This window comes from Chlamydomonas reinhardtii, chromosome 6, assembly GCF_000002595.2.
Source record: "Chlamydomonas reinhardtii strain CC-503 cw92 mt+ chromosome 6, whole genome shotgun sequence".
NCBI lineage: Eukaryota > Viridiplantae > Chlorophyta > Chlorophyceae > Chlamydomonadales > Chlamydomonadaceae > Chlamydomonas > Chlamydomonas reinhardtii.
Genome location: NC_057009.1, coordinates 328,317 through 340,503, shown reverse-complemented (window position 1 = coordinate 340,503; position 12,187 = coordinate 328,317). Strand labels below are relative to the sequence as shown.

The following is a 12,187-nucleotide window of genomic DNA, read 5'->3' as shown; positions in this document are numbered from 1 at the left end:
CCGGCACCTACCACTTGTGATCCATGCATTCCGTCATTCACGGACGCCAACCCCTCCCCTCCCCTCCCCCCCACACACGCAGCGTGCACGTGGTGTACATCAACACCTCGCTGCGCACCAAGGCCCGTGCGCACGCGCTTGTGCCCACCATCACCTGCACCTCCTCCAACGTGGTGCAGACGGTGCTGGCGGCCTTTGCGGACGTGCCGGGCGCCACGGTGTGGTACGGCCCCGACACCTACATGGGCGCCAACCTGGCGCAGCTGTTCGCCGACCTGGCCTCGGGCGCCGCCAGCGACGACGACGTGCGCGCGCTGCACCCCGCACACACGGTGGACAGCATCAGGTGCGCGGGCGTGTGTGGGTGTGTGTGTGTGTGGGTGTGGGTGTGGGTGTGGGTGGGTGGGGGGGCCACCGTGGGGGTCGGCAAGATCAAAGCAGTTGAGATTGGGCATAGTCGTCGTACCAAGCCCACATGCTTGAGGCCGAGAATGCGGTGCGGGCTGGGAGTTGGTGGGTTTGGGGACCTATGGAGGGAGCTGTGATGGGCACTTGTGGCGGGTGCGGACAGGACTAGTAATTACTCCGATGACTCAGCGCGCCATGTAGCATGGTTTGGCACCGCAGCTGCCTGCCACCAGCCCGGGTGCTTCATGCCATCCAGTCTAGCACTGTCTAGTTTCACACTAGGAATGTCCCCAGGACACCCCCAAGAGTACCTACGGTCTACCACTTCCTTAACTGGCGACAAACCCTCCCACACACACACACACGCACGCACGCCCCGTGCAGGTCTCTGTTGCCGCGCCTGCGCTACTTCACTGACGGCACGTGCATCGTGCACCACATCTTTGGCGGCGAGGTGACGGAGCTGGTGGCTGCGGGCTACGGCGACGCCTACCTGGCCGCGCACTTCGAGGTGCCGGGCGAGATGTTCCGGCTGGCCATGCAGGTGCGTGTGTGTGGGAGAAGGAAGGGGGAGGCGGGGGCAGCATTGGGGGGATGGGGATTCGCCGCATGTGCTGTACGTGATGGGTAGGGGCGAGACAGGAGCGAGACGTATGTCGGGACATGATTCAACCGGCTCACCAGTGTGTAGTAATGTGTGTACGTATGCGTGTGCCTGCTTGCTGCCCGCGCCACGCCCCCGCCTCTCCCCTTCCCCCGCCATTGTAACTACTAATGCACCCCTCCCCCGCCCCCTCCCCCCGCCTGCAGGCCAAGCGCTCTCGGGGCATGGGTGTGGTGGGCTCCACCTCCAACATCCTGGACTTCATCGCGGACAAGGTGCGGCAGCGGGAGGGGGAGGGGGGGCAGGCGGCGAGGGGGCGGAGGCGGGGCGGAGGCGGAGGCGGGGCAAGCGAGGGGAATTGGGGGGGGGGGCACATACGTGCGCGAGTGTATGGTGGGATTGGAGGGAGGTGGATGAGGACGGGCGAGGGTGCGGGCGGCCACGTGCAAACCCAGTAACCCACACCCACCCTACAACCCGCCCGCCTGTCTGCCTGTCTGCGCCCGCCCCGCAGCTGCGCGAGGCTCTGTCCGCACCGCACCCGGAGCGGCTGCAGTTCGTGCTGGGCACGGAGGCGGGCATGATCACGTCCATCGTGCGCAAGGTGCAGGGGCTGCTGCGCCAGGTGAGGCCGCGGCGCGGGGGGGGGGGGCGGCGGCACACCGGGTCCGGCGGGACACGGCCTTGCTGCTTGAGCCCCCGACCGCACCCCTGTCTCCCACCCCTCAACCGGTCCTGTGTACGGTACACCATGTTCTCCACCTTGCCTGCCTGCCCACGCCCGACATACCCCTCCTCGCCCTCCCCCTGCATTGGGTTCGGTTTAGTTTGGGCTGGTATCTACAACCCCCTCCCTCCCCCTGCTCCTCCCGCTCCTTCTGCCCCTCTGCAGTCGGGTCGTACTGACGTGGAGGTGGAGGTGGTGTTCCCGGTGGCGCCCTCCGCCGTGGCCACGCCGCAGCAGAGGCCGCAGGAGGGCGCGGCGCCGCTCACACTGCCCACAGGGCTGGCGCTGGTGCCGGGTGAGAGCGCGGCGGCGGCGGCAGCAGAGCGCATCGCGAGTGAACTGCGTGCATGTGTATGTGGGGGGGGGGCGACTCAGGCCAAGCCCAGTTAGTTAGTACCGCTCCCCAGAGCCAGGGGAAGTGGCGGTAGTTTGTTCCAATTCCCAGCAAGCCGATACCCAGGGGGTGTCAGCACGGAGGTGCAGGACATGCCAAGCCGGCACGGGGGTTCCCGGGCCGGCGTGTTCAAACCCCCCCTCCACACACACACACACACACACACCGCTTGGGTCCCGTACCATTCCCGTTCCTATGTGCCACGGCCGCCCCCTGCCGCCCCCAGGTCCCGCCTCCGGCGAGGGCTGCAGCCTGGAGGGCGGCTGCGCGGCCTGCCCCTACATGAAGATGAACACCCTGGCCGCACTGGTGTCCGTGTGCGAGCGCGTGGGCAGCCCAGCAGGTGCGGCGCCGGGCTGCGGGGTGCGGACCTGTGCCGTAGCGCTCCCTCGGGCGGGGGCTGAGGGGGCTGGGGTTGGTGATGTGTGGCGGCCGGCGGCAGGCACTGCAGCACTGGTGTCACTCACTACATGCAACGGGAGAATGCTGCAAGTCCGCATGCGCTGCCCTCTCTGCCCCCGCTGCCCTTCCCCCATCACTCAAATCGTCCTTGCATCTCACGCCATGCACACGTGCCCCCCCTGTGTTTGTGCCCCCCACCTGTGTATGTGTGTGTGTATGTGTGTTTGTGTGTGCACCCCACAGGCGAGGCCAGCCTGGAGCGCTACCGGCCACGCACCTACGGCGGCGAGACAGTGGGCGGCCGCAGCCTGGCCGCCGCCGGCTGTGTGCCCATCCTGCACATGCGCAACTTCCAGCGCAGCCAGGGCCGCCGCCTGGGGCCGGACCTGCTGCAGGACATCGCCAGCCGCCACACCGCCCGGTAGGGGGCAGGCGGCGGACCGGCGGAGCCCAGGGGAGGGGGGCGGCGCAAGGCGTGGTGGCCATTGCACGCGCTCGAGTGGGCTGGTTGTGCAGGATGAGAGCGGTGGGTGGGGAGGAGCGCCGCGTAGTTAGCGAGTGAGCGGGCGAGTGAGAGGGAGAGTGCGGAGGATTGGAGGACACATGGTGCTTGAAGGTCAAGAGGGCGCAACCGTACAATGCTGAGAGGGGTAGGGACAATGTGACTTTAGCCGAAGGCGCGGCGTGCGGGCGCGCCTTGCCTAGCGTTGCTCATCATAAGCAGGTCCTGGGAGGCGGTTGTGCCCACATTGGTGGCGGTAGCGGTAGCAGTGACAGTGACAATGGCGGTAGCGGTGGCAGTGGTGGTGGCGGTGGTGCATGTTTACCCGCTGAGTCCCTTGCGTGCAGGCTGGCTGGCAGGTTGGGATGGTGTAATGCGACAGGTTCAGCGCGTGGGAGCAACTGAAAAAAGAGAACAATTGCAAGACGCCCACAAACATGGGCGGGATGGGTAACGCATGGCCGCTGACGGATGGCAGACCAGCCGCTTGCCAGCCGGCACAGGTCAGGAGGGCAGGGGGCGCGGGGCTTAACCGGCGTGTAATTGTTGGTCAAGCTCTTACATAACACACCCACGCGCACGTCGTGTCCACTTGACACACCTGAGGTCTAGGCATAAGGAAGATGCTGGCACAGTGAAGCCAGCCAACAACCAGCCATGCTCCGAGCTCGGCGCTTGCTCGCGCAAGGCGCTGTGGCCACCTGGGGACAATGCGCCGCTGCAGCTGAAGCTACTCGGGATTTAGCAGCGATTCGCTTCGATGGAGCGGCCGGACTGAGTGCACGCGCAATTACGGGCAGCTCTTTGGCTGAGGAGGACGACAAAGCTGGCCGGCCGACTACGCCATGGGTTCGACAAGTCATCAGCGGGGTGGATCTGATGCGCCATCCCAAGTACAACAAGGGGCTCGGTGCGTCGACGACGAAAACTGCAAGCATGTCTCGTTTGCGACCGCCTTGACATACCGCGCTGAGCGGTTCCTCATTGCCTCGTTTATATCCGGAGAGTCCACAACTGCAATCGCCTGTCGCATGGCCGTGCGCGACGCCGGCGGGTGCGCGCGGCTGGCTGCCACCGCGGCACCGCCTAGACTCCGCTGTCCCAGGTCCCAGACTCTGGCCGACCGTGAGCCCTCCTGCCGGCCCTACACTGCCCTCCTCCTCCTGCCTGCCTGCCTGCCTGCAGCCTTCTCTGACGCGGAGCGCGACCGGCTGTACCTGCGCGGCCTGCTGCCGCCGGCGGTGCTGAGCCAGGAGGTGCAGCTGGAGCGCACGCTGCTCAACATCCGCAGCAAGGACTCGGACCTGGAGAAGAGCACCTACATGCAGGTGGGGTCAGAGGGGCGCGGCACAGAGGGAGGAGGGCAGAGGGAGGGAGGGAGGGAGGGAGGGAGGGAGGGAGGGAGGGAGGGAGGGAGGGAGGGAGGGAGGGAGGGAGGGGGGGAGGGAGGGAGGGAGGGAGGCAGGGAGGGAGGGAGAGGGAATAATTACACTTGGTAGTGGCGAAGCCACTGATGACTAGGGCTGACAAGCCCTAGTGTTGGGTGAGCGCGTTCCACACGCTCACCCCTAGGCACGCCTGACACAGCAGGGGATAAGGCCCCTGTCCTGGTCGAGGGAGGGAGGGAGGGAGGGAGGGGGGAAGAATTCCTGCACTCGGAATGGAGGACCGGGGTGCAGGGCGAGCAGTCGGTGCGGGTGCTGTGCTGAGGCGTGGAAAGCGCATGGCAATAGGTGCAGGGGTTGGAGGCACGCGGCGCTGCCAGCAGCCCTGATGTTGTTATGCCTTGGTGTTGGAAAAGACAAGGAAAGGGGTAGACAAGCTGCATGCGGGGATTAAGGCAAACAGTGGGCCACAATCCTGCAGATGGCAATCCCCTCCACCACCGCGCTTGGCGGGCTGCATTCGGGTTCTGGGTCTCGGTCATCCTGGGCTCGACGCTGCCTACCTCGAACCCCCTGCATCCCCCCTCGGGCATCCCCACCTCCTCTCCCACAGAGTCTGCAGGAGCGCAACGAGCGGCTGTTCCACCGCGTGCTGGTCGAGAACATGGAGGAGCTGCTGCCGGTGGTGTACACGCCCACGGTGCGCCTGGCCTGCCAGAAGTACGGCCTGATGTTCAAGAGCCTGCCGCGCGGCCTGTTCATCACGCTGGAGGACCGCGGCCGCGTGTTCCGCATCCTCAAGAACTGGCCCGAGCGCAACGTCAAGCTGCTGGTGGTGTCGGACGGCGAGCGGGTGGGCGACCTGGGAGACCTGGGCGTGCAGGTGAGGCAGAGAGGCGGGGGGGGGGGGGGGCGGGCGGGTTTGGGCGGGGGGCGGTGAACAACGCAAACGGGACCCGCCCAGACGCTGGAGACACCTATCCAATACGGGCTTGTTGGCGTGTTGACCCCTTTGTGGTTGTGGTTGTGATAGGCATGCTTGCCCGCAAACACATGTGACCCCGCGGTGTAGCGCCCCGGGGGATGGACGAACGACCTGACCCTGGGATGCACTCGTATGCGCTGTACTGCAACGGTACGGTCACCGTTCCCGGTGGTCATCAGGGCAGGCTCGCGCAGCGTATTCATAGCAAAACGAGTGGGGAAACTGCGAAAGGCTTAGGCTACAGCGGTAGTCCATTTACCCTGGGAAAAAGCATACCGACACGGCCCACCTTGTCCCGTTGCGTGAACCCAACCTCGGCCCTGTCAGGAGGTGTTGTGTGCTTGCATCCAATGGGTAGTTCCCAAGAGCTAGGAAGGTCACCCACGGGGAAAAGATGGCCTGGGTGGCCGGGGAAGGTGGATGCGGCCACTAGGCTGTGGTGGCTAGGGTGGGGAGGTGACTGGAGTTTGACCGGAGGGCATCACACGCGGAGGGCCTGTGAGGCGGGCGCGGAGTCCTGAGTCCTGGCAGGCGGGCGCAGTTCGTTTCTTCAAGCATGTTCGATAACAGGCCTGTGGCCACAGCCTGGCGCAACCCGGACCAACACATGCTGCCGACTCCCCCACTCCGCCCCCTGACTAAAGCCATGACGGGACCAGTGGGGAAACTGCGAAAGGGCTGGTAATTGATCATCAACGTACCCCGCCCACCCACACCACGCCAACCTCCCTCCACGCGCTGCAGGCGGTGGGCGTGCCCATCTCCAAGATCAGCCTGTACACCGCGTGCGGCGGCATCAGCCCCTCCATCACCATGCCGGTCATGGTGGACGTGGGCACCGACAACGAGGAGCTGCTGCGGAGCCCCTTCTACGTGGGCGTGCGCCACAAGCGGGTGAGAGGCGCAGCAGCAGCCGGGGCGCTGCGGGAGCAGGACACAGCAGGGGGCAGCAGGGGGCAGCAGGCGGGGGGGGGGGGGGTAGCCATCCATGGGATGGTGTGTATCAAATATGAAGTGAAGTGCCGACGTCCAGAGGTACAGCGGGCACACGCGACGGGGGGGGGGGTCATTACCGATGTGGGGTGGGACAGGGACTGGGGCAGTGGCACTCCTCGCTCGCGGCAAGCGGCGACACAGGGGCAGCGGCATGGGTACCTAATCCTTCCCATGCTTTCGTCGACTTGCCTCGTGCGGCACCTGCCGCTCACACGCCCTGCTACATGACCTGTGGCACCCGGCCTCGCCCCTTCCCTGCCTCCCCCCCCCTGCCTGCCTACCTCCCCCCCCCCTGCCTACGACTTCACTTCTTGATTAATCATGAATGTAAACCCCCCCCCAGGTCCGCGGCGACCCCTACTACGAGCTGATGGACGAGTTCCTGACCGCCGTCAAGAGGCGCTTCGGCAACACGGTGCTTGTGCAGGTGCGGGGGCAGGGGGGGGGGGGCTGCGTGTGTGCGTGCGTGCGTACTACGGTCCCATGGTTGCCTCCTTGGGTCTCGTGATTGAGTGCTTAAGATAACCTGTGATAGCGAGGCACACCGAGCTTAAGCTGCCGCCATGACGCGCACCGAGCGCACGCCTGCTCTGGAGTCCACCGGAGATAATGCACAAACCCTGGACCACACCAGTGACCTCAGCAGGGTCACTCCTGGCCCAAAACACAGTATCGCAGGGCCCAGCGGGTGATCCGCCTTTAGGCATGCACTAAGCAACAGAAGACCTCCACCCCGCACCCCCACCCCACCCGCACCACAGTTTGAGGACATGGCGTACGACAACGCCTCCAAGCTGCTCAACATGTACCGCACCGAGTTCCCCTGCTTCAACGACGACATGAGCGGCACCGCGGCGGCCGTGCTGGCCGGCGTGCTGGCCGCACTGCCGCGCACAGGCGGCCGCCTGGCGGACCACCGCATCGTGTTCGTGGGTGGGTGCGTGGAATGGTGGGACCTGTGGTGTGGTGGCTGGCTGGCGACGAGGGATAAGGGCGGTGGGTCGGATGAGTGGTGGGTGGCAGCACGGGGCCAGGGGTATTACGACTTCCAAGTCCGGGTACATGGGTACCAAAAGGTTCGCGTTACCGTACTGATGTGGTGGTTGCTCACATCACATCCATGCCACGTGCCGCCCTGGGGGCGATGCACCGCCACGGCGCTCCTGGCCCCTACCCATCCGACACACCTGCCTGCCCAGGCCGCTCCGCCCCCGCCCATGGTCCGTCCTTCCCCTTGTCCGCAACCCATCTGAACCTGCTGCGCTGCCCGCTGCACCCGCTGCTGTTTCTGCCCCTGCCCTGACCTCGCAACTCCCCACCAAGTCATTCCGCCCTGCCTGCCTGCACGGCCTCCCCCCTCCTCTGGAGCTGGTCGACATCGTCGGTAACGCTTCATGTTCCGCAAGATGTTCTACCGTCTACCACTTAACCATGAATGTAACCCCCTCGCCCCCCCCTCCTCCCAGGCGAGGGCGCGGTGGTGGCCTGCATCGCCGAGCTGTTCGCCACCGCGGTCGCCACCGCCACCAACCAGACGGTGCTGGACGCACGGAAGCGGATGTGGCTGGTGGACTCACAGGTGGAGCTCGGGGTGTGTGTGTGTGGGGGGGGGTTCCATGCATTGAGTTTACGAAGGGGGGAAGGGGATGGTGGCCTAGCACGGGCAACACTGGTGCGTTACATGTACAGCTCCGTGCGACTGTCTGCCCGACCCCCTCACCTGCAGTGGCCAGGGTATGTGTGCGTGTGTGTGGTGGAAAGGCACAGGGAAAGCGTAAAGCCCTCTGCTTCATGTTGCCTACCTGGTACACCTTGCCCCCGTGGCCCCCGCCGCCCGCCCTCTTCCTCAGGGCTTGGTGACGCGTGAGCGCGGCGACAGCTCCACACTTGAGTCCTTCAAGGTGCGTGGAGGGGCGGCAGGGGCGTGTTTAGGGGCGGCAGTGGCGCGCTCCAACGTCACAGCAGACACGGAACCTCGAAACCCCGGTTCAAGGGCGCGGGAGTATACGCCTGCGAGCTTTGCCTGGGAAGCCAGCAGTCCCAAAGCCTTGTCCTGCAGTCTGTGTGAGCTGTTGACTCGGACCGCGGCTGCCACACAGGCCCACTGCGCTGTGGGCAGCCGGCGCGTTGCCGGGGAGGTGCACAGCACTGGGGTGGGCAGTCGCGGGCAGGAGAGGGCCCGGCAGCAGCACCACATCCCTGGCCAGGCGCCGCACCGGCCTGAAGCAGCGCCGCTCCTAGCTCACATGACCCCACAGACAATCGCGCCCGAGTGCCCCTGACGGCGCCCAGGGGTTGCAGCCCTTGCAGCCGGCGCAGAGGACACGTCCCCCCGCCGCCCCCGGGCTCTCCCCACCCGAGCAGTTCCTGACCCCGTGCCTGTCCATCAACGCCGTCATTCAACTAACCGTGCCTGGACCCCCGGCCCCTCCCCCTCCCCCCCCCCGCCCTCCCTCCCGCCTGCGCAGCTGCCGTTCTGCCACTCCGTGGGCTCCGAGTGCCGCGACCTGGCCTCCGCCGTGCAGCTGCTGCAGCCCACGGTGCTGGTGGGGCTGTCCACCACGGGGCCGGCGCCGCCCTGGGCCTTCAGCCAGGATGTGCTGCAGGTGCGCCAACAGGCGGCGGGGGGGGGGGGTTACACTCATGTCTAGTAAAGAAGGTGGGGTAGATGCCCGCCCAAACGAAACCGGACCCAATGTGAAAGCGGGCCGGTGTCCAAGCAGGACGGAGTGACTCAAGGGGGAGGGCCACACGGGGAACACGCCCGGTTCAGGGTACCCCCCAACTTTAAGGCCTTAGAGAGCTATGTTCGGGTGATCGCTGCACGCTGAAATTTTGGGAGTAGCTTCCTGAGGGGGGGAGGAGGGGTGAACAGGCCGCCCCCGTGCAAATCGGTCCAAAGCGGGCCCCCACGCTTTCTATCGCATATATACATATAATTGTATAAGCCCGCCCGCTACGAGCGCGATCGGAGGCCGGGGTGTGCCCGACAGGGACACTTCCGGGCGGGCACGCACGCGTGTGTGCGGAGCTGCATACGTGGGGACGGAGGTCCCAGAAAACGGGGCCTGACGGAGCCCTGAAGCTTTACATAGCACATATATGCATATAAGATCATGTTTTGACGACCGCAGCACAGACAGACGATGTTTCGACCAGAACGCTGTATGCATTTCCACCGAATGGTCTTGCCGGCGGGCTACAGCATCCTATATCTGCTTTAGATGCTCTATCTAGGCGACGGCAATCTTAAAAGCTGGTCGAACTGCCCTTTGGATGAAACCAAATTCATGGCGAACCTCGTCTACAGCGGGGACCCAAACAGACCTGCACCCGCTCCTAGAGCCGCATGTGTGTCATATGGAAGCCATCCAGGTGCATCGGAAGGTGCAACTCTGACTTTGTTGGCGGTCCCACTGGAATGGCCACTGCTCGCCGAGGCCTGTGAGCCCGCGCTACTAGGTGCAATTGCTTTAATAGAGTATACATAAGCGCAGTCAGGGCCGGTGGATTCACATTTAGCTGATTTGAGCGCTCGCGAGACCTACACGACACTTAGCCCGCTTGAATGCTTGAACATATGCTGCTCACATACCGAAGGTAACGTGCTTTATAGAATTGAAAATGGTGCTTGTATGAATAAGAACGCTGAATCTTGGGTTTCGACCCCGCCCGGAACCGGGCGTGTTCCCCGTGTGGGGGAGGGCTCTAGGGATCACGGAGTGAATTTGGGGGAGGCGGTATGCCCGAGCCCAGTATGTTGGGGGCGGGTAGCTCATACCAAGCCCAAATCAAAGGGTCCCTGGAAGGGAACGGTGCGGACGGGTTGGGTACGGCCCTACGGTGATTGAGAGCCTTTCGACTGCCTGCACCGCCGCCCTGCGACTCGCCCTTCTGTTGACCGCTGCTAAGCAGTCGGGGCGCCCCTATCCGTGCTTGTGATACCGAGTTGGTGGGCCCGGGCACATACCCTCCCCGTCTACCACTTCCTTTCCTAATCATGAATGCAACCCCTCCTCCTCCCTCCCACACCCAATCTTGCAACCCCCCTCCCTCGGTCCCCCCTCCCCCTCCCGCGCCGGTACCAACGTGTCTACTATGCGACTGTACCTGCCTGCTCCTTCACTTCTTAATTAATCATGAATGTAACCCCCCCCCTCCCGCGCCAGGCCATGGCCGCCTCCTGCCGTCACCCGCTCATCTTCCCGCTGTCCGCCGCCTCGCCCGAGTGCTCCGCCGAGGACGCCTACCGCGCCACAGACGGCCGCGCGCTGGTGGCCACAGAGCAGCGGGTGAGGGCGGGGGGGGGGCAGGGGGGTAGTTGGGGGGATGTACAGCAGCAAGGGGCACGGTGCCACCACTACTACGTGCAAAGGCTGGCTTGAGGCCCGCATTGGAATCTTGCCGCGCACGTGTGCCCGCGAGTGTCCCGCGCTGGTCCTGTCTGGTTGGATAGGAAACGGCATGAGCCCGCATGCTGCGGCTATCTTGGAGTATGGAGCCACACTCACCCATCGCCCCCGTTCCCCGCGCACCATGCATCACATGTCTTTGCCTCTGCCTCCCTCCCTCCTCCCTCCCTCTCCTCCCTCCCTCTCCCTCCCTCTCCTCCCTCCCTCACTGCTGCTGCTGCTGCTGCTGCTGGCCGCCACGCGCCGCGCAGGTGGCGCCCGTCACGCTGCCCAGTGGCCGCACGCTGCACCCCAGCCAGTGCACCTCCACCTACATCTTCCCGGGCGTGGGCCTGGGCTCCCTCATCGCGCGCTGCACCAAGCTGCGCGACGAGCAGTTCATCGCCGCCGCCGACGCCGTGAGCCGCCTGGTGGGCGAGGAGGACCTGGCGCGCGGCAGCCTGTACCCGCCGCTCAGCCGCATACGCGACGTCAGCGCGGCGGTGGCCAAGGCCGTGGCTCAGAAGGCGTACGAGGGCGGCTTCGCCACGGCGCTGCCCAAGCCGCACAACCTGTACGAGGCGGCGCGGCAGAGCATGTACCACCCGCAGTACAGGCGGTACAGGTGAAGGCCGCGCGGTGCTGCCAGCGGCTGTGGTGGTGCAGCAGGATGAACCGATGAAGTGACGAAAACGATGTTTCTGTTGGTGGGCATTTTCATGCCGGTTGTGTCATATCCGGACGGTGCCTCGCAAACAACGTGGTTGCGGGCGGAGGAGCAGCCCAAGCGGCTACGGCGGTATGCTGGCGGGCTCAGGGGTGCTTGCGGCTGGGCGCCCGCAGTACAAGCTTGGCCACATGTGGCGACTGGCGTGAGGGGCGTGGACTGAGGGAGGAGGACATGGCGCCAGTCGCAACGCCGGCGCGCAGTGACGCCATGCAGGGGCGGGGGCGGGGGCGGGGAGGCTAGGGAACTTGCTGGAAACCACGATACACAGTGCTTTGGCGCGGGTAATGTGCTGTTGTGTTCAGGGGAACATGGGCGGCCGGGTGACCTCCTAGACCTCTGGGGGAAGTATGGGTAGTACAAGAGGTGTGTGGAGATGGGGAGACAGGCAGCTCACGCTGTTGTCGTTGCTGTATGTGGTGCCGGGCCGGTAGTCATTACGTGCTATCGATCCTTGCCAAATGGAAGCTCGTGTGCCTGCGGAAAGCGAGACGCCATGTTTGGGATGTGCCTGTAGTCATTGACGAACACGTGCTGGCGCTACGCCCATATAAACATGAATGGCATCATGGCCACGGCACCGGTGCACGCGGCGCGGCGGCGGGCTGCGCGGCCCGCACCCGCTGAATAACATGAATCAGGCGTTCAGCCGCGCAACGGCGCAAG

The 12,187-nt window shown here is 65.1% G+C and overlaps 2 protein-coding genes across 2 annotated transcripts in view; both read left to right on the top strand.

Moving 5' to 3' along the window:
• Window positions 1-3,545, top strand: part of CHLRE_06g251450v5 (uncharacterized protein) — a 7,486-nt gene extending 3,941 nt beyond the window's left edge. The window contains exons 10-16 of the mRNA XM_043062607.1: window positions 83-346; window positions 793-952; window positions 1,219-1,287; window positions 1,527-1,637; window positions 1,905-2,034; window positions 2,360-2,476; window positions 2,779-3,545. Coding sequence (XP_042923313.1) covers window positions 83-346; window positions 793-952; window positions 1,219-1,287; window positions 1,527-1,637; window positions 1,905-2,034; window positions 2,360-2,476; window positions 2,779-2,960 — 1,033 coding nt within the window. The 3' untranslated portion in view covers window positions 2,961-3,545. The remainder of the gene's footprint in view (window positions 1-82; window positions 347-792; window positions 953-1,218; window positions 1,288-1,526; window positions 1,638-1,904; window positions 2,035-2,359; window positions 2,477-2,778) is intronic.
• A 64-nt stretch (window positions 3,546-3,609) lies between these two features.
• CHLRE_06g251400v5 (uncharacterized protein) lies at window positions 3,610-12,175 on the top strand. Its single transcript, XM_001696363.2, has 11 exons — window positions 3,610-3,947; window positions 4,223-4,365; window positions 5,036-5,305; window positions 6,152-6,301; window positions 6,747-6,830; window positions 7,165-7,336; window positions 7,870-7,982; window positions 8,254-8,304; window positions 8,872-9,009; window positions 10,573-10,695; window positions 11,067-12,175. Exons 1-11 carry the CDS (start codon window positions 3,695-3,697, stop codon window positions 11,421-11,423), a joined length of 1,854 nt encoding a protein of 617 aa, XP_001696415.1. The 5' UTR covers window positions 3,610-3,694; the 3' UTR covers window positions 11,424-12,175.
• The last annotated feature ends 12 nt before the right edge of the window (window positions 12,176-12,187 follow it).